The 25,926-nt window shown below is 57.4% G+C and overlaps 2 protein-coding genes across 7 annotated transcripts; both read left to right on the top strand.

Annotated features, from left to right (window-relative positions):
* Positions 1–33: 33 nt before the first annotated feature.
* On the top strand, positions 34–11,342 carry LOC136787494 (maestro heat-like repeat-containing protein family member 7). 2 transcript variants are annotated; one of them, XM_066984783.1, is made up of 19 exons: positions 41–2,961; positions 3,575–3,645; positions 3,840–3,968; positions 4,109–4,188; positions 4,367–4,490; positions 4,781–4,870; positions 4,957–5,061; positions 5,283–5,460; positions 6,187–6,293; positions 6,656–6,805; positions 7,023–7,177; positions 7,459–7,597; positions 7,879–8,016; positions 8,261–8,437; positions 8,838–8,993; positions 9,263–9,364; positions 9,574–9,676; positions 9,915–9,974; positions 10,278–11,313. In XM_066984783.1, exons 1-19 carry the CDS (start codon positions 2,598–2,600, stop codon positions 10,403–10,405), a joined length of 2,556 nt encoding a protein of 851 aa, XP_066840884.1. In that variant the 5' UTR covers positions 41–2,597; the 3' UTR covers positions 10,406–11,313. The 2 variants fall into 2 exon arrangements, with proteins under 2 accessions (XP_066840885.1, XP_066840884.1); XM_066984784.1 differs by lacking the exon at positions 9,263–9,364 and having other exon boundaries at positions 34–2,961; positions 10,278–11,342.
* Positions 11,343–14,448: 3,106 nt separating this feature from the next.
* LOC136787488 (maestro heat-like repeat-containing protein family member 7) lies at positions 14,449–24,566 on the top strand. 5 transcript variants are annotated; one of them, XM_066984763.1, is made up of 19 exons: positions 14,452–16,370; positions 16,984–17,054; positions 17,249–17,377; positions 17,519–17,598; positions 17,777–17,900; positions 18,191–18,280; positions 18,367–18,471; positions 18,615–18,792; positions 19,519–19,625; positions 19,988–20,137; positions 20,355–20,509; positions 20,791–20,929; positions 21,211–21,348; positions 21,593–21,769; positions 22,170–22,325; positions 22,595–22,696; positions 22,906–23,008; positions 23,247–23,306; positions 23,610–24,562. In XM_066984763.1, exons 1-19 carry the CDS (start codon positions 16,061–16,063, stop codon positions 23,735–23,737), a joined length of 2,502 nt encoding a protein of 833 aa, XP_066840864.1. In that variant the 5' UTR covers positions 14,452–16,060; the 3' UTR covers positions 23,738–24,562. The 5 variants fall into 5 exon arrangements, with proteins under 5 accessions (XP_066840863.1, XP_066840864.1, XP_066840866.1 ...); XM_066984765.1 differs by lacking the exon at positions 17,249–17,377; XM_066984760.1 differs by having other exon boundaries at positions 17,249–17,598.
* Positions 24,567–25,926: the final 1,360 nt, after the last annotated feature.

The following is a 25,926-nucleotide window of genomic DNA, read 5'->3' as shown; positions in this document are numbered from 1 at the left end:
TAATAGTACTCCTACCAATAATGTGTACGAAACAAGTGATGCACAATGCAATTGCCCACCACCCGCTGACCGATGCCCAGCCTATCCCCGAGCAGCCGGCCCCCCACCCCGGCCAGCCACCCCCATATATTGTTTAGCATGACGCCAGATGGTATGGAATACCCCTTTGGCCGGTTTGGGTCAGCTGTCCTGGGTCTGTCCCCTCCCAGCTCCTGCTGCACCCCCAGCCTGCTCGCTGGCAGGACAGAGCGAGAAGCCGAAAAGGCCTTGGCCTGGTGTAAACACTGCTCTGCGACAATCACAACATCAGCATGTTACCAGCGCTCTTCTCAGCCTAATCCAAAACATAGCACCCTACCAGCTCCTGTGAGGAAAATTAACTGTGTCCTAACTGGAACCAGGACAACATAGGCAAAAATAATCTGAGAGGCCACAGCCCCATGGGACGTGGTGATCGGCGGCCATCTTGGCCATGGCAATCAGGAAGCAGTTGAGTTTAAAATCTTTGGTGACAGGAGGAAAACTGCCACAAAACCTGCTTTTGGCAGGGGGGTTGGACCCGATGGTCTCTTGAGGTCCCTTCCAACCCCTCCAGTTCTGTGAACTCTGGACACGGGGAGGGCAGACTTCAGGCTGCTGAGGGAACTAGTTGGGAAGGTCCCCTGAGAAGCTGCTTGGGAAGGTATCGGGGTCCATCTTTTTAAGCACCACCTCCTAAGAGCACAGGAGCAGGCGATTCCAAAATGTCGGAAGTCAAGCAGGCGGGGCAGAAGGCCAGCTTGGCTGAGCAGGGATCTTCTTCTAGAGCTTAAGGGGAAAAAGAAAGCGTGTGGCCACTGGAAGCGAGGTCGGGTGACGTGGCAGGGCTACAGAGGTGCTGTTCGCCTCTGTCGGGAGAAAATTCGTGCGGCCAAAGCTCAGAGGTGAAGCTGGCTAGTACTGTGGGCGACAACACAGACATATAAATATATATATATATAAATATATGTATTGAATATGTTAACAGCAAAAGGAGGACTAGAGGAAACATCGGTCCGTTACTTGATGAGGCTGGTCACCTCACAAGCAGGGACACAGGTGAAGCAGAGACATTTAATGCCTTTGTCGCCTCTGTCTTCAAGAGCAGTGATGGGCTCTGGGACCCAAGGGGCCCAGAGTTGGAGGGCCGTGACTGCAGTAACAAAAACCTCCCAGCCAAGCCCACCCTGGATGCATATGAGTCTATGGGGCCTGAGGGGATTCATCCCAGGGTTCTCAGAGGGCCGACTAATCCTCGTCGCGTTCTACAACTTCCTCGCGAAGGGGAGTGGAGAGGCAGGTGACCTATTCAGCGTAAACAGCAGGGATAGGACCCGCGGGAATGGTGTTAAGCTGAGGCGGGGGAAGCTTAGGCTGGACATCAGGAAGAGGTTCTTCACCGAGAGGGTGGTCGCATGGTGGAACAGGCTCCCCAGGGACGTAGTCACTGCACCAAGCCTGTCTGAATTTAAGAAGCGATTGGACTGTGCACTTAGTCACACGGTCTAAACTTTGGGCAGACCTGTGCGGTGCCAAGAGTTGGACTAGATGGTCCTTATGGGTCCCTTCCAACTCGGGATATTCTACGATTCTATGATTCTATGATAATGTCCTTGTGAGACCTCTCTCAATTATTTTTCAATGGTCTTGGGAGCCCAGAGAGGTCCAAGTTGACACTAGGCTGGCAATCGTTGTGACAGCTTTCAAGAAGGGCAAGAAAGAAGAGCCTGATAATTACGGACCTGCCAGTCTCTCTTCAGAGCCTAGTAAAAATATGGAGAAAACTGTCCTGGGCGTTACTGAAAAACACCTGAAAGACAACGCAGTCATTGGTCACAGCCCACCAAGGTTCATGAGGGGAAAGTCCTGTTTAACAAACTTAATTTCCTTTTATGACAACGTCACCCATCTAGTTGACCAAGGGAAGCCAGGTTTTGGATTTCCATCAAGTTTTCAATACTGTTTCTCTCAGTATCCTTCTGGACAAAATGTCCGTTGTACAGCTAGATAAATGCATGCTGTTTAGGGTGAAAAATTGGCTGATGCCAGGTGAGCAAGGTGGAGATAAATTAACTTGGCTACAACGCTAATGATGAGCTTTGCGCAGTGGCCAATTGCTGGCTGGCTTGAGGCGCGTGTCTCGGGGCGCCTTCTGCTCAAGAGCCATCAGGAGACCGTGTCTTTCATCCCTTCAGGTCTGCCCCTTTCCAACTCGGGATATTCTAGGATTCCAAGTGTGGCGCCCAGCATTTGGCCTTGAATGCCACGCAGCTGGATGCGGCCCGTCGATCCAGCCTGTCCGGATCCCTCTGCAGAGCCTTCCTGCCCTCAAGCGGATCAACCCTCCTGCCCAGCTTGGTGCCGCCCGCGAACGTACGGCGCCCGGACGCCCGGGACCCACCCAGCCCAGGCGCGTGTCACACTGGGACCCTTTGTGACATCACCTGATGACACCCCAGGGGTCCGCCTTATAAGAGTGCAGCCGTGGCTCGGACCCTCAGTGTCGGTGCACGGCAGTGACGGACAGGGCAGGAGCACAGGGCCTTCGAGGAGTCCCCGAGCACAGCCCACGTCCCGCAATGCCGCAACCGCCCGCCCACAGGAGCCGCCGTTTTATCCTGAAGGGCCGTGTTCGCAAGCCAAAGTCTCCTTCTGAATCCGATGAGGAGGGAGGCATGCCCCCCAAGAAGCCCAGGCTGGCCTGGCAGGAGACCTGGTCTTCTGAGGGCAGCAGCCGGCCAGCAGAGGACAGCTTGCTGGCAGAGGGCAGCAGCCCGGCCGCAGAAAGCAGCCCGGCCGCGGAAAGCAGCCCGGCAGCAGAAAGCAGCCCGGCCGCAGAAAGCAGCCCGGCAGCGGAAAGCAGCCCGGCAGCGGAAAGCAGCCCGGCAGCGGAAAGCAGCCCGGCAGCGGACAGCAAGGACGAGTCGCAGCTGCTGGATCCCAGTGAGTCAGGGTCACGGGGATGGGGTGGGGAGGGTTGGGGACAGCGAGACCCCTGCTTGACTCCAGGACTCCTTTCCTGGCTAACCCGGCGGGTGGACCCGACGGTGCTGAGCTTCCTCCACAGCACCACAGAATCCCAGGACGCTTTGGGCTGGGGGGGACGTCAGCGATCACGACGCCTCCCCCCAGCCCAGGCTGCCCAAAGCCCACCCAGCCTGGCCGTGGGCAGCGCCAGGGAGGGGGCACCGCAGCCTGCGCCAGGGCCTCACCACCCTGGGCGTGAAGGATAGAAATCCCTCCCTGACCGAAAGAAACCTGCCCTCTTTTGGGTTAAAGCCGTCACCCCTTGTCCTGTCGCTGCGCTCCCTGATGAAGATCCCCCCCAGCTTTCCCGGAGGCCCCTTTGGGCACTGGGAGGCCGCAGCGAGGTCCCCCCGCAGCCTTCTCCAGGCTCCACAAGCCCAGCTCCCTCAGCCTCTCTTCCCAGCAGAGCTCCTGCAGCCTCTGGGCATCCTCGCGGCCTCCCCACGTCCTTCTGGGGCTGGGGCCCTTCCTCTCCTCACTCCTGCATTCAGCCCCTCTCTGCAGCACTCTTTGCTTTCCTCCTTTCCAGATCAGGCAAGGAAACTGTGCAAAGACACATCCGTGGAATTCATCGAGGCTTATGTCCGCGGCACAGAAAAGGTAACGGCAACCGCTTGCATCGCAGCCGTGCTCCTGGCGCTGCCACGGCTCTGCTGCGGGGCTGCTGGAGGGCTGCTGGCTGGGCAGAGCCGTGGCCTGCGGGCGTCCCACACAGCTCCAGACCCCTCAAGGCTTTGGTCCTGCTGGCCGTGGGTGTCCCCCTAACGCTCTGTTGGTGTCTTTGTGGCTGCCAGGACAAGGAGGCGCAGAAGATGCTGTTCCTCAGCAAAATCTGCGCTCTGTGCAGAACTGTTTCGGAGAAGGGCTTGACGCTGGACTTGCATGCCTTCTGCCGCAAAAATAAGCTGGTGGAGAACATCATGGTGAGAGGATGTGCGGCGGGTTGGGGAAGGGGCAAGACCCCCGGCACCAGCCCCCTGGGAGGCCGGGGCTGGGGCAGCGCTGGCTCTGCTGGTGCTGGGTGCCGGCGGCTGCAAGGTCTCATCCCGCTTGTGCTCTGCAGGCGCTGCTGGAAAAGGAGCCCATGGACAGCTTGCGCACAGAATTTCGGCAGAAGGCCATGGAGACCATCGCCGTCCTCAGGTGAGTGCCCAGCCCCTGGTTGGGCCAGCACATCCCCAGGGCAATGTCCTGGTGGCCCTGAAGCTGGCAGGGAGGCTGCCCGTCCCTCCCAGGGATGCCTGGCCAAGGGAGGTCCGTGTCCTCCTTCATAAGCCTCGAGGCACTGCGTCCAACAGGCTCCTCTCTCTCTCTCCCTCAGCAACACCGTGCCGAGAGCACTGCACGGCAAAAAGGAGACTCTCCGGCATGCGTGCTACAGGAGCGTCTTCTTTCTGCCTCTGGAGTCGGATGTGCCAGAGACAGAAAGAGCGCTCTACACCAAGGTATGTGCTGGGCGAGGTACTGGCACCCCCAGTCCTGCTGAGCTGCTGCCTTGCTTCCCCGTGCTGAGACAACTGGAGACCAGTGCAGGGCCGGGGCCCAGATTTGCTTTCCCAGCCTCATCCCTTCTTCCCCTTCCCCTTCCCTGGCCTGATCCTGTGCTGCAGGAGGTCTGCACGCAGCAGCGTTTTAGCCCCAAAGCCACCCCTGGGCTCCAGAGGGGCTCAGAGCCAGCTCCTGGGGCTGAGAAGGGCCACAGAAATAATTCAGTGATCATCTGTCCTCCTTGCAGACTATGAATGCCATGGACCCCATGCTGGCGGCCTTCGTACGCAACTGTCCCACCGCCAGCATCAGCGCAGAGTTGCAGAATATCTTGGAGGTTTGGCATTTGCAAAGAATTTCCAAAGAATCCTCTCAGGTCACATTTGCAGACCCCTGTCAGCCCAGCAACTTCTCTCCTTGCAGGTGCTGCTGGACCTTGCTGGCTCCAAAAACTCAACTGTGCGTGAGAGAGCTGTGAGGAGGATTGAGAGGCTGAGTGACTTCATCCTCTCACATTTTGTGGCCAAGGTAAGGAACAAGGAATTCCCGACCCTTTCGTGCATCCCAGAGCATCCTGCCACTCAGGGGTGCCTGCGAGGCAAGCCTGGGTGCATGTGAGGGCCTCAGCACCCTGAAGCAAGGCTCTTCGTCCCTCCTTTGCCCCTGCTCTTCCCTCCCCAGGCCCTGCTCTCTCAGGGGCCGGCTCTGCCTCCACTAAGCCCTTTGTCTCTCCTCCCTCCCTCCCCCAGATCTCAGACTACAATGAAAAACACAAGGACAGCCACAAAGATCTCAGAGAGCTCTACATCCCCATCCTGGGCCAGCTGCTGGGCTACCTCTTCATTGTCAGCTGTGGCACAGATTCCGTCAGTTGCACAGCTTTTGATGCTCTTTTTCGCTTCTACAAAATCATCTCAGATGGAAGAGGTAAGAGAAGGTGTGGTGGGCAGCGTCCGTCTGCACACAGACATCTGCTGGTATGTCTGCTTCTTTTCCCCGAGTATTGTGAAGGATTGTTCTTTTGCTTGGTGGAGGCTGTCCATGAAAGTCTGCCAGGGTCCCTGACCTCCTCTGCTCCTCACAGCAGCTTCCCGCAGGACTCTGGCTATCGTTTTCCACAGAAGCTAAACGCTCACCTCATGTCCAGGAGCAGTTCTCTGCTGCTGTCCTTCTCAACCCTCCCCAGCTCACCTACCACGCCGTTTCGCGGTATTCCCCAGTCTAAGCCATCAATCGATTGCCACTTCCCAAACCACATCTTCCCTGAGGAGTGAACAGCAGAGCCAGCCGTGCATCACCAGGGATGGTGACGCCCTCCAGAATTCTCCTTGACTGTTTGCTCCCTGCCGTCTTGCAAGCAGATGGCAGGGAGCTTCCTGCACATCCCGACCCCGAGCAGAAGGGGTCTGTGACACGCTGCTACCCCCACGGCACCCAGCGCCATTGCTTCTCCTCCTTCTGCATCATCCCTGAGGTCCCTCTTGCTCCCAGCAGCCGTCACCCTGTGCTTTACATCCCTGCCCACCGCTCTCCTCAGCATGGGTCCGAGCCTCCCTCCTCAGCCATTCCTAGTGAAAGTGCTTTTCACCATTTGGCAAGCTTGTTGGCAAAGATGCTCTTCCCTACTGACTCTTCGGTGTTCCCCCTGTTTAGAATGCTCGCTGACAAAGGACATGGAAAGTTACGCAGAGACACACAAGAGTTTGAAGGATGCGACATTTCCATTGATTGTAATGTCCTTTCCCTGTGAGATTGCCAAGGTAATGAGCTCTGGCCTTGCTGGGAATCTTGTCCGTAGCATCAGCAGGCAACTCGTGTGAGCAAAGGGGTCCAGAACCGCTGGGGCTGGCACGGCCTCCCTCGCCCTGGTGAGAGGGTTCCTCTTGTCCCGAAGCTGGGGCTATGCGAAGGCTGCTCCCCTGTGTCCCGGCAGCAGCTCCAGCCCTCCTGGCCACCAGCAAGCCCTGGTTACCTGCAGGGCCAGCACTCTGTCCCCGTACGCCCCATCCTCACTCCCTCCCCCTGAGGGCCCTCTCTCCGGAGCTGCCCTTGCTGCTCAGCTAAGCAGCACCCTTGGGACACTCAGTGCGGCATGTCCTCCCTCCCCTCCTCCTTCCCACAGGCGTTTGGAGGATACCTCTTCCCTTCTGAGAGGCTGGACATCATCCTCACAGCCCTTGAAGCTTTACAAGACTCCAGCGTCCATGACAAGCAGGGCGCCTGCAGCGTGCTGGACACAGCCTTGGAGGACCCCAAGTACTGGCTGACAGATGTAAGTGGCCTGTGGCCATTGCCCTGCCCTTGAGCTCTTTCAGGCGTTGTTCCTCCATCCCTCCCTCCCTCCTTGCCTCCCTCGCACATCGAGGTCTCTTGGGCTCCAGAAGCCACGTGAAGGCAGCAGAGAGCAATGGAAGGGGCCAAGGTTTCAGTGGCAGCTGTGGAAATGGCTGCAGTCCGGTGGACACACCATTCCCACCTTGTCCCCCCAGGTGCCAACGATCATGGAGCGCATCAGAAAAAACCTGGACAGCATCCACACGGCATCAGCGCGGCGCTGCCTGGACTCCCTGCTTCTCCAGCTGACCAACCTGATGTCCAGGGAAGAAGTCAAGAACCTGCTGCAGTTCTCCCCGCCAAGTGACAGGTCAGCAGCCTGTCACTCCACCAGCACAGCCCTCCATCCCACCCATGTTTTCCAGCCCCACTGGGCCAGCCAGGGCTGCAGCAGCCCAGCTGTCCAAGGCAGCCCAGAGCCCCCCTGCCCCCAGGGAACGCCAGCTCAGACCCTTCCTGCTTGCCCAGGCTGGGCCCCCAGCGCTCCCCAAGGCACAGGGGCTGCAGGACAGCCTGGGTCCTACGGGGCTGGCCCAGGCCGTGGCCCTGCGGCTGAGGCAGCCCCACTGACAGAGTATTCTGTGCTTGCAGCACTGCCATGGGCATGTGGGAGGTGGTCCTGGCAATGCCGCAGACCTTGCAGAAGGTTTTAAACGCGCTGATGGAAGACTTGCCACTGCGCAACTGGTGCACCGCGGTCACAGAAGACACCTGCATCCGTCGCTTGGCTGTGAGTTCCCAGATGAAACCTTGCTCCCAGCAGGGCTGCGCGTGGCCCTTCAGGCACACAGGCACAGCCCTGTCCCCATCTACCCCCAACCCGCCAGCTCCCCCAGGGCGTACGGACACATCGTCCCTGGGGCCGGCAGGGCCGGCAAGCCCCCGTAACCAGCCGCGCCTGGTGCCTTTGGTGCCAGCTCGCGCTGCTCCATCCCTGCCCAAAGGCGGGAGAAGAAGAGGCTGCAGGGAGCCCTGCAGGCCCTGCCAAGCTCTCCCTGCTCTTTCTTGCAGATGCTGGCCCAGAATCACGTTTCGGAAGAGGAGTTTGGTAACCCAGTGCACCTGCAGAGTTACCTGAAGCACCCAAGCCCAGAGATGCGCTTGATGGCTCTCAAAGGGCTCTCCACCGTGTCAGAGAGCCCTGAGAAGGTGAGCGGGCCATCGTCAAGCAAAGCCATGTTGGCAGCCTGGGGCTTTGCTCTTCTGCCCTCCCGTCCCTCCCCGTTGCTCTCCCCGCATCCCTGTAGTGCGCCCGCGGCCACTGCTTGCAGGAGGCGATTGCCATGCCAGCTGCCAGGAAGCAAGGCAGGAGGCTGGTGCTCAGGAACCAGAGCCCTTTGCCCAGGGTGGTCTCTCACGGCTTCACGGAAGGGAAACTGTGTCTTTCCTACAGGCAAGAAAAATTCAGGTCGTGCTGCCAGACATCCTGGAGGCCCTGCAGGACACCAACGCAGACGTCGTGCTGAAGGCCCTGCTTGTGCTGCGGAACGTGATGGCTCGTGTGGAGAGGAGAGAGGCCGGTCGCACGGCTCTGCAGCTGGCTGAGAAGCTCCTGCCACTCTTTGACCACGTAAGTGTGCTGCGGGAGCCCGAGCCCTCAACTGGGCCCCCTGTAATGAGGGCTGCCCTTCAGCCCGGCCCTGTGGGCAGCACTCAGGCAGGGCCTCGCCAGTCTCCTCGTCAGCCCAGCCGCTGGGGAGCTCTGCTTGGACATGGCTGGTGCGGCCGGTGGCGAAAGTGGGGTGGCTGGCGGGCAGCCTGTGCTGGCAACCGACTGCGTTGCCTTTCACGGGCACCAGGCCTTGCAGCTGCCCCGGCAGGGCTGCTGAGCAGCTCCTCTGGGAAGGATCCAGCGCCGAAGCATCTCCCAGTTCTGCGATCTCCCTTCGCGTCAGCCACGCTAATGCCCCTGCTCCCCATGGGCGGGCAGCAGCTGTTGCTGAAATTCATCCTGTCCTCCTCCCTGCCAGGAGTCCAGCCAGGTGCGGGAGCACTCCATCTGCCTCTTCCAAGCCGTGACGGAGGCTGTGCTGCGGCAAAGGAAGAGGGCACTGAAGAGGACAGTGCACAGCAGCCTTCTCCCACTCTACTTTCGGATGAGAGACCAGAGTGAGAGCGTAGCAAAGGTACAGATCTCAGAGCTGACCAGTTACGTGGGCGAGGGTGTGCCGACACCACAGGGATGCTCTGGGGGATCCCTGGCCGGCAGCGTGAGCTGCCTCCGATGGCGGCTGTCCCGTGTCCTTGCCCTGGCCATGGAACCCCGTGCACGCCGTCCCCCACCACAGCCTCCCGGAACGCGCTGGGAAAGGCTCGCAGCCCTGCCAAGAGGAGGGGACAGAGGGTCTCCTTCCCAAGGCTGTGCTGCCATGTCCCAACCTCTGCTGCTCCACAGGCCTCTGGGGAAGCTCTCGTCGTCGCTGCAGAGTTTCTGCGACGCAAAGAACTCAAGCACTTGGCCCAGACAAAACAGACCTGCAGGATCGGGGAGTGCTTGGTAAGGACGACGCCACAGGCCCCAGCCCCAGCTGGGCAAACGTGCCCGGCCAGAGCCCGCTGCCTGCAGCCGCATCCTCGCTCCCTTCCTTCCAGCACAGAGCCCCAGGGGGCTCTTCTGCAGGCCCCTCTGCCCTCCCTGCCCCCAGGATGCTGGAGGAGACCCTGGGGAGGGTCTGCAAGCCCCGTGACCTTGTGTTCTCTCTCCAGCTGCAGCAGGACGGAGGCAGAGTAGAAGAATACCTGCAGCAGAGCCAGCCCTACCTGCAGGACTCCCAGACCGTCTTGCGACTTGAGGCCGTCAGGTTCATTGGTGAGCCCAGCCCCTGGGTCCCTCTTTGGGCAGCCTTTGGCAGCCCCAGGCACTGCCCTGGCAGCGAGGCGCAGCCCTGTTGCCCCCAGAGCCCCCCGACTGGGCCCTTGCTCCAGCCCCCCTCGGGCAATGACCTTGCTGGGGTGCAGGAGGGGGCACAGCCTGGCTGGCCAGGCCAGGGGCTGCGCTGCTGGGAGCGTGCTGGGGAGCGGGGCTCTGATGGGAACTCTGTGTCTAGGGCTTGCTGCGCGCTACTCCGGGGACCAGAGCGAGGAGAAGCAGAATGAAATCATCAGCGGTGAGTGAGGGCAGTGGTGTGTGTGCTAGGGCTGGGGGGACAGGGGCAGAGGCCCCCATGCCTTGCCCTGCTCCAGGGAAATGCTTCGGGGCGGAGGAGCAACGCAGGCATAGGAAGGAGGGAGAGGAGACGGGGGAGCCCGGCATGTCAGGGAATGCCCTCCCAGCCTGGAGTTGGGCAGTGCTGCTGAAAGGGTTGAGTGTCGAAAGGGAAGAGTCGAGTGGGGCTGGCATGGTCTGCAGGGGATGCCTGGGGATCTCTGCAAGGAGTGGGTTTTCATCTCTGCTCTTCTTTCTTTGGCAGTCCTCCGGTCTTCAGGGAAGGATGTGGAACCCATGGTCAGATGCCTGGCAGCTCAGACCATCATGATCCTGGCGTCAAGGCGTAACAGAACGTCAGGACGGAGATTTCGACAGCTGTGGTGCTGCTAGCCACGCAGCACTCCTCAATACATCAATATATATCTTAATAGAACCGGGTTCTTGTCTCATTATTCCAGCAGCTCCTTCCAAGTGACTCGGTGCCGTGACGCTGAGCTAACTTGGAGGCTACCAAGGACGTCTTTTCCCTGGGCCCGGTGACTGCTTGGTGCCTACTCAATGAAAGAGTCACAGAACCGCTGCGGTTGGAAAAGGCCCTTCAGCTCAAGTCCAGCCGTCAGCTAACACTACCAGGCCCACCACAAAAGCACGGCCCTTAGCACCAAGTCCACACATTTCTTTAATAGCTCCAGGCCACATTTGGAAGAGGCTTCCAGGCTTCTGGGTTTGCCCTGAGCAGCCCCTTTTGTTACTGTGCTGCTAGCAGGGAGGCCAGCTGTGACCCGGGGCTGCACATTGCCTGCTGCTGCCTGCAGCCACAGGGATGTCACTGTAGAGACAACAGGAGTGTCACCAACATACATGAGATCTGAGGGCTTATCCAGGGACAAGAATCACAATGTGGAAGCCGAAAGAGAGCAGCAGTGAAAAGGCCACGTCCTGCTGCTGGCCATGGCCATGGCTCCAGGGAAGCAGCAGCCCCGACCCAAAGGCAGCAGAGAGGCAGAGCCCAGCGGGCAGTGAGGTGGAGCCCCGAGGGCCACCGGGGCTGCTCCTCCATGTGGCAGCTGGGCTCTTGGACCCGAGCCCCTCCTGCATGCTGGAGCTGCTCCCCCAGCTCCAGAGGAGATGGGAAGAGATGGCAGCTGAGACCAGTGAAGTTCTGATGCTTTCTTTATTTTCGTTATCTCTACTGGAAGCCTCGTTCTAAAGGAAAATGAAAGAATGAGGGGAAAAAAAAGAATAATTAGTAGAAAGGAGAAGGAGAAGAAGAAGGAGAAGAAGGAGAAGAAGAAGAAGTAGTAGAAGAAGAAGAAGAAGAAGAACAAGAAGAAGAAGGAGAAATACCTGGGAAATAATAATAAAGAAAAATAAGTACAGGAAATCGTCCAATGTGATTTTTCAGATAACCTGTGATTATCTGAATCACAGAGGCACAATGCAATGCTTTTTGCCTTCTACCACTACAGCACAGTATGTAGGACTGTCCCGTACTCTGTGCATTGACCTGACGGGTCATTTCACACTATTTACTTTCATATCCCTGTTGGAAGGGGATGATTCACAAACTGGGGTAAGCTGATGGGTTCTGCCTCAGCCCTTTGAAGTGTCCTGCTCTTGAGTCTTTCAGCCTGAGATTGCCACAGATGACCCCTGATGGTAAATGGCTGTTGAGCTGCTAACTAGGAATAAGGGAGAGTATATTGGGTCTTCCAGTGGCCATTTCAACTTTAGGTGAATCCCAAGAACCCACTGAACAAGGGTGTTGTCTTTGAAGGGGTCTCATGTGTTGGGCTGGGCTGGCGTTATTGGGACAAAGACCACTGCTGGCAGTGGACATGCTCTGGTATCTCCACCTGGCTCCATCTGCATCCTCCAAAGGGCTCTGGTCTCTCGCATGTCCTGCTTGCTTACTGTCTTGACAGCAGAGCTCTGCCTGAATACCCAGTAATTTCTTTAGTACTTGGGTAAAAGAGCAACTACTCGTCACCTCAAATGTTTCAATCCTTTTTATAAAACATTACACGCTTTGTGTGTAATTTCTATCATGAAGAAATGTGAATTTTCAGGAAGTTTTGATTAAACAGACCCTGCTGAATGTCCCCTTACCAGCCGCCTGTCTGGACCTATGCACTTCCCTTGGTTCTCCTGGTTTGCCCTCCCCTTACTCTTTGATCATTAGACTGCTCTCACAGACCCAGTTGCTGCTTTGAGCTTCAGGTAGAAGCAGCCCAGCTTGTCCATCTATCAGCAGTCTGTCTAATTGTTTCCTTACCAAGATCCTCATCATTTCTCATTGAGTTCATATGATATGGATTAATAATAACACTATCATTTTTAATTGCCTGTCTATCAGTATAAAATACTTCTACAGTCATTCTTTTGTGAAGGTAAACGTCACAGGAGGCATACACGATGAGCTTGCTTTGTTTTCTGGATAATTGCAGCGTGTTTTCACGTTCTTTGGCTGGAAATAGGAAAAACCCTTCTGCACCTGAGTGCAGCCAGGTGTCTAAGGAAAGCAGGTGGGAGCTGGTGCAAAGGAGCTGTAACATCCAGCTGCAGACTTTGGTGCAGAAGTGTGGTGTAAGGAAAAGTGGTGCAAGCACCAAGTAGACAATGGGAGAAATGTCAGGGCTGGGGTGGGGAGGAGCAAGGTTGTCCATGCAGTGTCAGATCTCAAGAGTCTGCTTTTCCTATCTATGCAGTTCCCCAAAGGAGACACCCTGGATCAATATCAATTAGTGAACTGAAATGCTCCAAACCGAAATTAAACTAAACGCACCCTTTAAGATGAGAAAAAAATTTTATTAGGTGCTCTTTGAAATCTTCCTCCTTAACTACACCATGAAAGCTCTCCAATTAGCTGTACAAGTCTTGAACAAAACTATGTAAGAAGCGTTAGGAGTTTCTTCATTTTAATGAGTTCCACGGTGTATTTTGGTGCTGAATTTATGAAGCTCAGGTACCGAGAGGAGAATGATGCAAGCGATTGAGAAAGTAAAGTCAGAAGAAAAAGCTGAAGTGACTTGGAGTGTTAACGGGCCCCGCTGAGGGCCGTTACTAAGAGAGTCTCCCCAAGAACTTGTTAGAGCAGATAATTGGAGGCCATGATTACAGATAGTCAAAGGCACTGTGATGAGAAATATTTTGATGAAGCAGGAGGGCCAAGGCCTGATACCAGCTACTGGAGGGGAGATCCTGCACACCCATGTCTGGTTCGGGGCTTTTCCTGGGGTCTGTGGGATGTGGTGGGCAGTGTGATGCCAAAAGAAGAACACTGTGCTGTGGTTTAACCCGGCCGGCAGCTGAACCCCACACAGCCGTTCGCCCACCTTCCCCCCTCCCTCTCTGGGATAGGGGAGAGAAACGGGAAAGTGAAGCCTGTGAGTTGAGATAAAGACAGTTTATTAAGACAGGAAAATAATAATAATAATAATAATAATAATAATAGTACTCCTACCAATAATGTGTACGAAACAAGTGATGCACAATGCAATTGCTCACCACCCGCTGACCGATGCCCAGCCTATCCCCGAGCAGCCGGCCCCCCACCCCGGCCAGCCACCCCCATATATTGTTTAGCATGACGCCAGATGGTATGGAATACCCCTTTGGCCAGTTTGGGTCAGCTGTCCTGGGTCTGTCCCCTCCCAGCTCCTGCTGCACCCCCAGCCTGCTCGCTGGCAGGACAGAGCGAGAAGCCGAAAAGGCCTTGGCCTGGTGTAAACACTGCTCTGCGACAATCACAACATCAGCATGTTACCAGCGCTCTTCTCAGCCTAATCCAAAACATAGCACCCTACCAGCTCCTGTGAGGAAAATTAACTGTGTCCTAACTGGAACCAGGACAACATAGGCAAAAATAATCTGAGAGGCCACAGCCCCATGGGACGTGGTGATCGGCGGCCATCTTGGCCATGGCAATCAGGAAGCAGTTGAGTTTAAAATCTTTGGTGACAGGAGGAAAACTGCCACAAAACCTGCTTTTGGCAGGGGGGTTGGACCCGATGGTCTCTTGAGGTCCCTTCCAACCCCTCCAGTTCTGTGAACTCTGGACACGGGGAGGGCAGACTTCAGGCTGCTGAGGGAACTAGTTGGGAAGGTCCCCTGAGAAGCTGCTTGGGAAGGTATCGGGGTCCATCTTTTTAAGCACCACCTCCTAAGAGCACAGGAGCAGGCGATTCCAAAATGTCGGAAGTCAAGCAGGCGGGGCAGAAGGCCAGCTTGGCTGAGCAGGGATCTTCTTCTAGAGCTTAAGGGGAAAAAGAAAGCGTGTGGCCACTGGAAGCGAGGTCGGGTGACGTGGCAGGGCTACAGAGGTGCTGTTCGCCTCTGTCGGGAGAAAATTCGTGCGGCCACAGCTCAGAGGTGAAGCTGGCTAGTACTGTGGGCGACAACACAGACATATAAATATATATATATATAAATATATGTATTGAATATGTTAACAGCAAAAGGAGGACTAGAGGAAACATCGGTCCGTTACTTGATGAGGCTGGTCACCTCACAAGCAGGGACACAGGTGAAGCAGAGACATTTAATGCCTTTGTCGCCTCTGTCTTCAAGAGCAGTGATGGGCTCTGGGACCCAAGGGGCCCAGAGTTGGAGGGCCGTGACTGCAGTAACAAAAACCTCCCAGCCAAGCCCACCCTGGATGCATATGAGTCTATGGGGCCTGAGGGGATTCATCCCAGGGTTCTCAGAGGGCCGACTAATCCTCGTCGCGTTCTACAACTTCCTCGCGAAGGGGAGTGGAGAGGCAGGTGACCTATTCAGCGTAAACAGCAGTGATAGGACCCGCGGGAATGGTGTTAAGCTGAGGCGGGGGAAGCTTAGGCTGGACATCAGGAAGAGGTTCTTCACCGAGAGGGTGGTCGCATGGTGGAACAGGCTCCCCAGGGACGTAGTCACTGCACCAACCCTGTCTGAATTTAAGAAGCGATTGGACTGTGCACTTAGTCACACGGTCTAAACTTTGGGCAGACCTGTGCGGTGCCAAGAGTTGGACTAGATGGTCCTTATGGGTCCCTTCCAACTCGGGATATTCTACGAGTCTATGATTCTATGATAATGTCCTTGTGAGACCTCTCTCAATTATTTTTCAATGGTCTTGGGAGCCCAGAGAGGTCCAAGTTGACACTAGGCTGGCAATCGTTGTGACAGCTTTCAAGAAGGGCAAGAAAGAAGAGCCTGATAATTACGGACCTGCCAGTCTCTCTTCAGAGCCTAGTAAAAATATGGAGAAAACTGTCCTGGGCGTTACTGAAAAACACCTGAAAGACAACGCAGTCATTGGTCACAGCCCACCAAGGTTCATGAGGGGAAAGTCCTGTTTAACAAACTTAATTTCCTTTTATGACAACGTCACCCATCTAGTTGACCAAGGGAAGCCAGGTTTTGGATTTCCATCAAGTTTTCAATACTGTTTCTCTCAGTATCCTTCTGGACAAAATGTCCGTTGTACAGCTAGATAAATACATGCTGTTTAGGGTGAAAAATTGGCTGATGCCAGGTGAGCAAGGTGGAGATAAATTAACTTGGCTACAACGCTAATGATGAGCTTTGCGCAGTGGCCAATTGCTGGCTGGCTTGAGGCGCGTGTCTCGGGGCGCCTTCTGCTCAAGAGCCATCAGGAGACCGTGTCTTTCATCCCTTCAGGTCTGCCCCTTTCCAACTCGGGATATTCTAGGATTCCAAGTGTGGCGCCCAGCATTTGGCCTTGAATGCCACGCAGCTGGATGCGGCCCGTCGATCCAGCCTGTCCGGATCCCTCTGCAGAGCCTTCCTGCCCTCAAGCGGATCAACCCTCCTGCCCAGCTTGGTGCCGCCCGCGAACGTACGGCGCCCGGACGCCCGGGACCCACCCAGCCCAGGCGCGTGTCACACTGGGACCCTTTGTGACATCACCTGATGACACCCCAGGGGTCCGCCTTATAAGAGTGCAGCCGTGGCTCGGACCCTCAGTGTCGGTGCACGGCAGTGACGGACAGGGCAGGAGCACAGGGCCTTCGAGGAGTCCCCGAGCACAGCCCACGTCCCGCAATGCCGCAACCGCCCGCCCACAGGAGCCGCCGTTTTATCCTGAAGGGCCGTGTTCGCAAGCCAAAGTCTCCTTCTGAATCCGATGAGGAGGGAGGCATGCCCCCCAAGAAGCCCAGGCTGGCCTGGCAGGAGACCTGGTCTTCTGAGGGCAGCAGCCGGCCAGCAGAGGACAGCTTGCTGGCAGAGGGCAGCAGCCCGGCCGCAGAAAGCAGCCCGGCAGCGGAAAGCAGCCCGGCAGCGGAAAGCAGCCCGGCAGCGGAAAGCAGCCCGGCAGCGGACAGCAAGGACGAGTCGCAGCTGCTGGATCCCAGTGAGTCAGGGTCACGGGGATGGGGTGGGGAGGGTTGGGGACAGCGAGACCCCTGCTTGACTCCAGGACTCCTTTCCTGGCTAACCCGGCGGGTGGGTCCGACGGTGCTGAGCTTCCTCCACAGCACCACAGAATCCCAGGACGCTTTGGGCTGGGGGGGACGTCAGCGATCACGACGCCTCCCCCCAGCCCAGGCTGCCCAAAGCCCACCCAGCCTGGCCGTGGGCAGCGCCAGGGAGGGGGCACCGCAGCCTGCGCCAGGGCCTCACCACCCTGGGCGTGAAGGATAGAAATCCCTCCCTGACCGAAAGAAACCTGCCCTCTTTTGGGTTAAAGCCGTCACCCCTTGTCCTGTCGCTGCGCTCCCTGATGAAGATCCCCCCCAGCTTTCCCGGAGGCCCCTTTGGGCACTGGGATGCCGCAGCGAGGTCCCCCCGCAGCCTTCTCCAGGCTCCACAAGCCCAGCTCCCTCAGCCTCTCTTCCCAGCAGAGCTCCTGCAGCCTCTGGGCATCCTCGCGGCCTCCCCACGTCCTTCTGGGGCTGGGGCCCTTCCTCTCCTCACTCCTGCATTCAGCCCCTCTCTGCAGCACTCTTTGCTTTCCTCCTTTCCAGATAAGGCATGGAAACTGTGCAAAGATTCGGCCATGGAATTCATCGAGGCTTATGTCAGCGGCACAGAAAAGGTAACGGCAACCGCTTGCATCGCAGCCGTGCTCCTGGCGCTGCCACGGCTCTGCTGCGGGGCTGCTGGAGGGCTGCTGGCTGGGCAGAGCCGTGGCCTCCGGGCGTCCCACACAGCTCCAGACCCCTCAAGGCTTTGGTCCTGCGGGCCGTGGGTGTCCCCCTAACGCTCTGTTGGTGTCTTTGTGGCTGCCAGGACAAGGAGGAGCAGAAGATGCTGTTCCTCAGCAAAATCTGCGCTCTGTGCAGAACTGTTTCGGAGAAGGGCTTGACGCTGGACTTGCATGCCTTCTGCCGCAAAAATAAGCTGGTGGAGAACATCATGGTGAGAGGATGTGCGGCGGGTTGGGGAAGGGGCAAGGCCCCCCGGCACCAGCCCCCTGGGAGGCCGGGGCTGGGGCAGCGCTGGCTCTGCTGGTGCTGGGTGCCGGCGGCTGCAAGGTCTCATCCCGCTTGTGCTCTGCAGGCGCTGCTGGAAAAGGAGCCCATGGACAGCTTGAACACAGAATTTCGGCAGAAGGCCATGGAGACCATCGCCATCCTCAGGTGAGTGCCCAGCCCCTGGTTGGGCCAGCACATCCCCAGGGCAATGTCCTGGTGGCCCTGAAGCTGGCAGGGAGGCTGCCCGTCCCTCCCAGGGATGCCTGGCCAAGGGAGGTCCGTGTCCTCCTTCATAAGCCTCGAGGCACTGCGTCCAACAGGCTCCTCTCTCTCTCTCCCTCAGCAACACCGTGGTGACAGCACTGGAGGGCAAAAAGGAGAGTCTCCGGAACGCGTGCTACAGAAGCGTCTTCTTTCTGCCTCCGGAGTCGGATGTGCCAGAGACAGAAAGAGCGCTCTACACCAAGGTATGTGCTGGGCGAGGTACCGGCACCCCCAGTCCTGCTGAGCTGCTGCCTTGCTTCCCCGTGCTGAGACAACTGGAGACCAGTGCAGGGCCGGGGCCCAGATTTGCTTTCCCAGCCTCATCCCTTCTTCCCCTTCCCCTTCCCTGGCCTGATCCAGTGCTGCAGGAGGTCTGCACGCAGCAGCTTTTTAGCCCCAAAGCCACCCCTGGGCTCCAGAGGGGCTCAGAGCCAGCTCCTGGGGCTGAGAAGGGCCACAGAAATAATTCAGTGATCATCTGTCCTCCTTGCAGACTATGAATGCCATGGACCCCATGCTGGCGGCCTTCGTACGCAACTGTCCCACCGCCAGCGTCAGCGCAGAGTTGCAGAATATCTTGGAGGTTTGGCATTTGCAAAGAATTTCAAAAGAATCCTCTCAGGTCACATTTGCAGACCCCTGTCAGCCCAGCAACTTCTCTCCTTGCAGGTGCTGCTGGACTTTGCAGGCTCCAGAAACTCAACTGTGCGTGAGAGAGCTGTGACGAGGATTGAGAGGCTGAGTGATTTCATCCTGTCGTATTTTGTGGCCGACGTAAGGAACAAGGAACCCTCCACCCTTTCCTGCATGCCAGAGAATCCTCCTTTGCCCCTGCTCTTCCCTCCCCAGACCCTGCTCTCTCAGGGGCCCCCTCTGCCTCCACTAAGCCCTTTGTCTCTCCTCCCTCCCTCCCCCAGATCTCAGACTACAATGAAAAACACAAGGACAGCCACGATGATCCCAGAGAGCTCTACATCCCCATCCTGGGCCAGCTGCTGGGCCACCTCTTCATTGTCAGCTGTGGCATAGATTCCATCAGTTGCACAGCTTTGGGTGCTCTTTTTCGCTTCTACGAAATCATCTCAGATGGAAGAGGTAAGAGAAGGTGTGGTGGGCAGCGTCCGTCTGCACACAGACATCTGCTGGTATGTCTGCTTCTTTTCCCCGAGTATTGTGAAGGATTGTTCTTTTGCTTGGTGGAGGCTGTCCATGAAAGTCTGCCAGGGTCCCTGACCTCCTCTGCTCCTCACAGCAGCTTCCCGCAGGACTCTGGCTATCGTTTTCCACAGAAGCTAAACGCTCACCTCATGTCCAGGAGCAGTTCTCTGCTGCTGTCCTTCTCAACCCTCCCCAGCTCACCTACCACGCCGTTTCGCGGTATTCCCCAGTCTAAGCCATCAATCGATTGCCACTTCCCAAACCACATCTTCCCTGAGGAGTGAACAGCAGAGCCAGCCGTGCATCACCAGGGATGGTGACGCCCTCCAGAATTCTCCTTGACTGTTTGCTCCCTGCCGTCTTGCAAGCAGATGGCAGGGAGCTTCCTGCACATCCCGACCCCGAGCAGAAGGGGTCTGTGACACGCTGCTACCCCCACGGCACCCAGTGCCATTGCTTCTCCTCCTTCTGCATCATCCCTGAGGTCCCTCTTGCTCCCAGCAGCCGTCACCCTGTGCTTTACATCCCTGCCCACCGCTCTCCTCAGCATGGGTCTGAGCCTCCCTCCTCAGCCATTCCTAGTGAAAGTGCTTTTCACCATTTGGCAAGCTTGTTGGCAAAGATGCTCTTCCCTACTGACTCTTCGGTGTTCCCCCTGTTTAGAATGCTCGCTGACAAAGGACATGGAAAATTACGCAGAGACACACAAGAGTTTGAAGGATGCGACATTTCCATTGATTGTAATGTCCTTTCCCTGTGAGATTGCCGAGGTAATGAGCTCTGGCCTTGCTGGGAATCTTGTCCGTAGCATCAGCAGGCAACTCGTGTGAGCAAAGGGGTCCAGAACCGCTGGGGCTGGCACGGCCTCCCTCGCCCTGGTGAGAGGGTTCCTCTTGTCCCGAAGCTGGGGCTATGCGAAGGCTGCTCCCCTGTGTCCCGGCAGCAGCTCCAGCCCTCCTGGCCACCAGCAAGCCCTGGTTACCTGCAGGGCCAGCACTCTGTCCCCGTACGCCCCATCCTCACTCCCTCCCCCTGAGGGCCCTCTCTCCGGAGCTGCCCTTGCTGCTCAGCTAAGCAGCACCCTTGGGACACTCAGTGCGGCATGTCCTCCCTCCCCTCCTCCTTCCCACAGGCGTTTGGAGGATTCCTCTTCCCTTCCGAGAGGCTGGACATCATCCTCACAGCCCTTGAAGCTTTACCAGACTCCAGCATCCATGAGAAGAAGGGGGCCTGCAGCTTGCTGGATGCAGCCTTGGATGACCCTGACTACTGGCTGACAGATGTAAGTGGCCTGTGGCCATTGCCCTGCCCTTGAGCTCTTTCAGGCGTTGTTCCTCCATCCCTCCCTCCCTCCTTGCCTCCCTCGCACATCGAGGTCTCTTGGGCTCCAGAAGCCACGTGAAGGCAGCAGAGAGCAATGGAAGGGGACAAACTTTCAGTGGCAGCTGTGGAAATGGCTGCAGTCCGGTGGACACACCATTCCCACCTTGTCCCCCCAGGTGCCAACGATCATGGAGTGCATCAGGAAAAACCTGGACAGCATCCACACGGCATCAGCGCGGCGCTGCCTGGACTCCCTGCTTCTCCAGCTGACCAACCTGATGTCCAGGGAAGAAGTCAAGAACCTGCTGCAGTTCTCCCCGCCAAGTGACAGGTCAGCAGCCTGTCACTCCACCAGCACAGCCCTCCATCCCACCAACATGTTCCAGCCCCACTGGGCCAGCCAGGGCTGCAGCAGCCCAGCTGTCCAAGGCAGCCCAGAGCCCCCCTGCCCCCAGGGAACGCCAGCTCAGACCCTTCCTGCTTGCCCAGGCTGGGCCCCCAGCGCTCCCCAAGTCACAGGGGCTGCAGGACAGCCTGGGTCCTACGGGGCTGGCCCGGGCCGTGGCCCTGCGGCTGAGGCAGCCCCACTGACAGAGTATTCTGTGCTTGCAGCACTGCCCTGGGCATGTGGGAGGTGGTCCTGGCAATGCCACAGGCCTTGGAGAAGGTTTTAAATGTGCTGTTGGAAGACTTGCCACTGCGCAACTGGTGCACCGCGGTCACAGAAGACACCTGCATCCGTCGCTTGGCTGTGAGTTCCCAGATGAAACCTTGCTCCCAGCAGGGCTGCGCGTGGCCCTTCAGGCACACAGGCACAGCCCTGTCCCCATCTACCCCCAACCCGCCAGCTCCCCCAGGGTGTACGGACACATCGTCCCTGGGGCCGGCAGGGCCGGCAAGCCCCCGTAACCAGCCGCGCCTGGTGCCTTTGGTGCCAGCTCGCGCTGCTCCATCCCTGCCCAAAGGCGGGAGAAGAAGAGGCTGCAGGGAGCCCTGCAGGCCCTGCCAGGCTCCCCCTGCTCTTTCTTGCAGATGCTGGCCCAGAATCACGTTTCGGAAGAGGAGTTTGGTAACCCAGTGCACCTGCAGAGTTACCTGAAGCACCCAAGCCCAGCGATGCGCTTGATGGCTCTCAAAGGGCTCTCCACCGTGTCAGAGAGCCCTGAGAAGGTGAGCGGGCCATCGTCAAGCAAAGCCATGTTGGCAGCCTGGGGCTTTGCTCTTCTGCCCTCCCGTCCCTCCCCGTTGCTCTCCCCGCATCCCTGTAGTGCGCCCGCGGCCACTGCTTGCAGGAGGCGATTGCCATGCCAGCTGCCAGGAAGCAAGGCAGGAGGCTGGTGCTCAGGAACCAGAGCCCTTTGCCCAGGGTGGTCTCTCACGGCTTCACGGAAGGGAAACTGTGTCTTTCCTACAGGCAAGAAAAATTCAGGTCGTGCTGCCAGACATCCTGGAGGCCCTGCAGGACACCAACGCAGACGTCGTGCTGAAGGCCCTGCTTGTGCTGCGGAACGTGATGGCTCGTGTGGAGAGGAGAGAGGCCGGTCGCACGGCTCTGCAGCTGGCTGAGAAGCTCCTGCCACTCTTTGACCACGTAAGTGTGCTGCGGGAGCCCGAGCCCTCAGCTGGGCCCCCTGTAATGAGGGCTGCCCTTCAGCCCGGCCCTGTGGGCAGCACTCAGGCAGGGCCTCGCCAGTCTCCTCGTCAGCCCAGCCGCTGGGGAGCTCTGCTTGGACATGGCTGGTGCGGCCGGTGGCGAAAGCGGGGTGGCTGGCGGGCAGCCTGTGCTGGCAACCGACTGCGTTGCCTTTCACGGGCACCAGGCCTTGCAGCTGCCCCGGCAGGGCTGCTGAGCAGCTCCTCTGGGAAGGATCCAGCGCCGAAGCATCTCCCAGTTCTGCGATCTCCCTTCGCGTCAGCCACGCTAATGCCCCTGCTCCCCATGGGCGGGCAGCAGCTGTTGCTGAAATTCATCCTGTCCTCCTCCCTGCCAGGAGTCCAGCCAGGTGCGGGAGCACTCCATCTGCCTCTTCCAAGCCGTGACGGAGGCTGTGCTGCGGCAAAGGAAGAGGGCACTGAAGAGGACAGTGCACAGCAGCCTTCTCCCACTCTACTTTCGGATGAGAGACCAGAGTGAGAGCGTAGCAAAGGTACAGATCTCAGAGCTGACCAGTTACGTGGGCGAGGGTGTGCCGACACCACAGGGATGCTCTGGGGGATCCCTGGCCGGCAGCGTGAGCTGCCTCCGATGGCGGCTGTCCCGTGTCCTTGCCCTGGCCATGGAACCCCGTGCACGCCGTCCCCCACCACAGCCTCCCGGAACGCGCTGGGAAAGGCTCGCAGCCCTGCCAAGAGGAGGGGACAGAGGGTCTCCTTCCCAAGGCTGTGCTGCCATGTCCCAACCTCTGCTGCTCCACAGGCCTCTGGGGAAGCTCTCGTCGTCGCTGCAGAGTTTCTGCGACGCAAAGAACTCAAGCACTTGGCCCAGACAAAACAGACCTGCAGGATCGGGGAGTGCTTGGTAAGGACGACCCCACAGGCCCCAGCCCCAGCTGGGCAAACGTGCCCGGCCAGAGCCCGCTGCCTGCAGCCGCATCCTCGCTCCCTTCCTTCCAGCACAGAGCCCCAGGGGGCTCTTCTGCAGGCCCCTCTGCCCTCCCTGCCCCCAGGATGCTGGAGGAGACCCTGGGGAGGGTCTGCAAGCCCCGTGACCTTGTGTTCTCTCTCCAGCTGCAGCAGGACGGAGGCAGAGTAGAAGAATACCTGCAGCAGAGCCAGCCCTACCTGCAGGACTCCCAGACCGTCTTGCGACTTGAGGCCGTCAGGTTCATTGGTGAGCCCAGCCCCTGGGTCCCTCTTTGGGCAGCCTTTGGCAGCCCCAGGCACTGCCCTGGCAGCGAGGCGCAGCCCTGTTGCCCCCAGAGCCCCCCGACTGGGCCCTTGCTCCAGCCCCCCTCGGGCAATGACCTTGCTGGGGTGCAGGAGGGGGCACAGCCTGGCTGGCCAGGCCAGGGGCTGCGCTGCTGGGAGCGTGCTGGGGAGCGGGGCTCTGATGGGAACTCTGTGTCTAGGGCTTGCTGCGCGCTACTCCGGGGACCAGAGCGAGGAGAAGCAGAATGAAATCATCAGCGGTGAGTGAGGGCAGTGGTGTGTGTGCTAGGGCTGGGGGGACAGGGGCAGAGGCCCCCATGCCTTGCCCTGCTCCAGGGAAATGCTTCGGGGCGGAGGAGCAACGCAGGCATAGGAAGGAGGGAGAGGAGACGGGGGAGCCCGGCATGTCAGGGAATGCCCTCCCAGCCTGGAGTTGGGCAGTGCTGCTGAAAGGGTTGAGTGTCGAAAGGGAAGAGTCGAGTGGGGCTGGCATGGTCTGCAGGGGATGCCTGGGGATCTCTGCAAGGAGTGGGTTTTCATCTCTGCTCTTCTTTCTTTGGCAGTCCTCCGGTCTTCAGGGAAGGATGTGGAACCCATGGTCAGATGCCTGGCAGCTCAGACCATCATGATCCTGGCGTCAAGGCGTAACAGAACGTCAGGACGGAGATTTCGACAGCTGTGGTGCTGCTAGCCACGCAGCACTCCTCAATACATCAATATATATCTTAATAGAACCGGGTTCTTGTCTCATTATTCCAGCAGCTCCTTCCAAGTGACTCGGTGCCGTGACGCTGAGCTAACTTGGAGGCTACCAAGGACGTCTTTTCCCTGGGCCCGGTGACTGCTTGGTGCCTACTCAATGAAAGAGTCACAGAACCGCTGCGGTTGGAAAAGGCCCTTCAGCTCAAGTCCAGCCGTCAGCTAACACTACCAGGCCCACCACAAAAGCACGGCCCTTAGCACCAAGTCCACACATTTCTTTAATAGCTCCAGGCCACATTTGGAAGAGGCTTCCAGGCTTCTGGGTTTGCCCTGAGCAGCCCCTTTTGTTACTGTGCTGCTAGCAGGGAGGCCAGCTGTGACCCGGGGCTGCACATTGCCTGCTGCTGCCTGCAGCCACAGGGATGTCACTGTAGAGACAACAGGAGTGTCACCAACATACATGAGATCTGAGGGCTTATCCAGGGACAAGAATCACAATGTGGAAGCCGAAAGAGAGCAGCAGTGAAAAGGCCACGTCCTGCTGCTGGCCATGGCCATGGCTCCAGGGAAGCAGCAGCCCCGACCCAAAGGCAGCAGAGAGGCAGAGCCCAGCGGGCAGTGAGGTGGAGCCCCGAGGGCCACCGGGGCTGCTCCTCCATGTGGCAGCTGGGCTCTTGGACCCGAGCCCCTCCTGCATGCTGGAGCTGCTCCCCCAGCTCCAGAGGAGATGGGAAGAGATGGCAGCTGAGACCAGTGAAGTTCTGATGCTTTCTTTATTTTCGTTATCTCTACTGGAAGCCTCGTTCTAAAGGAAAATGAAATAATGAGGGGAAAAAAAAGAATAATTAGTAGAAAGGAGAAGGAGAAGAAGAAGGAGAAGAAGAAGAAGGAGAAGAAGAAGAAGAAGAAGAAGAAGAAATCAAATCATAGTACCTGGGAAATAATAATAAAGAAAAATAAGTACAGGAAATCGTCCAACGTGATTTTTCAGATAACCTGTGATTATCTGAATCACAGAGGCACAATGCAATGCTTTTTGCCTTCTACCACTACAGCACAGTATGTAGGACTCTCCCGTACTCTGTGCATTGACCTGACGGGTCATTTCACACTATTTACTTTCATATCCCTGTTGGAAGGGGATGATTCACAAACTGGGGTAAGCTGATGGGTTCTGCCTCAGCCCTTTGAAGTGTCCTGCTCTTGAGTCTTTCAGCCTGAGATTGCCACAGATGACCCCTGATGGTAAATGGCTGTTGAGCTGCTAACTAGGAATAAGGGAGAGTATATTGGGTCTTCCAGTGGCCATTTCAACTTTAGGTGAATCCCAAGAACCCACTGAACAAGGGTGTTGTCTTTGAAGGGGTCTCATGTGTTGGGCTGGGCTGGCGTTATTGGGACAAAGACCACTGCTGGCAGTGGACATGCTCTGGTATCTCCACCTGGCTCCATCTGCATCCTCCAAAGGGCTCTGGTCTCTCGCATGTCCTGCTTGCTTACTGTCTTGACAGCAGAGCTCTGCCTGAATACCCAGTAATTTCTTTAGTACTTGGGTAAAAGAGCAACTACTCGTCACCTCAAATGTTTCAATCCTTTTTATAAAACATTACACGCTTTGTGTGTAATTTCTATCATGAAGAAATGTGAATTTTCAGGATGTATATTCATCGCTGGAGAAGAAATCCTGAAGTTCACCTGTACTTGCATTGTCATCGCTTTGTCTAGCATGGTGTGCTCCCTCACCTTCCAGGCACATCCACAAGTTTTGATTACACAGACCCTGCTGAATGTCCCCTTTCCAGCCGCCTGTCTGGACCTATGCACTTCCCTTGGTTCTCCTGGTTTGCCCTCCCCTTACTCTTTGATCATTAGACTGCTCTCACAGACCCAGTTGCTGCTTTGAGCTTCAGGTAGAAGCAGCCCAGCTTGTCCATCTATCAGCAGTCTGTCTAATTGTTTCCTTACCAAGATCCTCATCATTTCTCATTGAGTTCATATGATATGGATTAATAATAACACTATCATTTTTAATTTCCTGTCTATCAGTATAAAATACTTCTACAGTCATTCTTTTGTGAAGGTAAACGTCACAGGAGGCATACACGATGAGCTTGCTTTGTTTTCTGGATAATTGCAGCGTGTTTTCACGTTCTTTGGCTGGAAATAGGAAAAACCCTT

Source organism: Anser cygnoides, chromosome 29 (genome assembly GCF_040182565.1).
Source record: "Anser cygnoides isolate HZ-2024a breed goose chromosome 29, Taihu_goose_T2T_genome, whole genome shotgun sequence".
NCBI classification, from domain to species: domain Eukaryota; kingdom Metazoa; phylum Chordata; class Aves; order Anseriformes; family Anatidae; genus Anser; species Anser cygnoides.
This window is presented reverse-complemented; position numbering and strand designations above follow the sequence as displayed.

Bases quoted from the DNA above. Each gene is read 5' to 3' on its own strand.
- LOC136787494 (XM_066984783.1), top strand. From the start codon at position 2,598: ATGCCGCAACCGCCCGCCCACAGGAGCCGCCGTTTTATCCTGAAGGGC. The intron at 4,491-4,780 runs GTATGTGCTGGG...TCCTCCTTGCAG, and splicing joins AAAGAGCGCTCTACACCAAG to ACTATGAATGCCATGGACCC. The intron at 7,598-7,878 runs GTGAGTTCCCAG...TCTTTCTTGCAG, and splicing joins CCTGCATCCGTCGCTTGGCT to ATGCTGGCCCAGAATCACGT.
- LOC136787488 (XM_066984760.1), top strand. From the start codon at position 16,061: ATGCCGCAACCGCCCGCCCACAGGAGCCGCCGTTTTATCCTGAAGGGC. The intron at 16,371-16,983 runs GTGAGTCAGGGT...CCTCCTTTCCAG, and splicing joins GTCGCAGCTGCTGGATCCCA to ATAAGGCATGGAAACTGTGC. The intron at 19,626-19,987 runs GTAATGAGCTCT...TCCTTCCCACAG, and splicing joins TTCCCTGTGAGATTGCCGAG to GCGTTTGGAGGATTCCTCTT.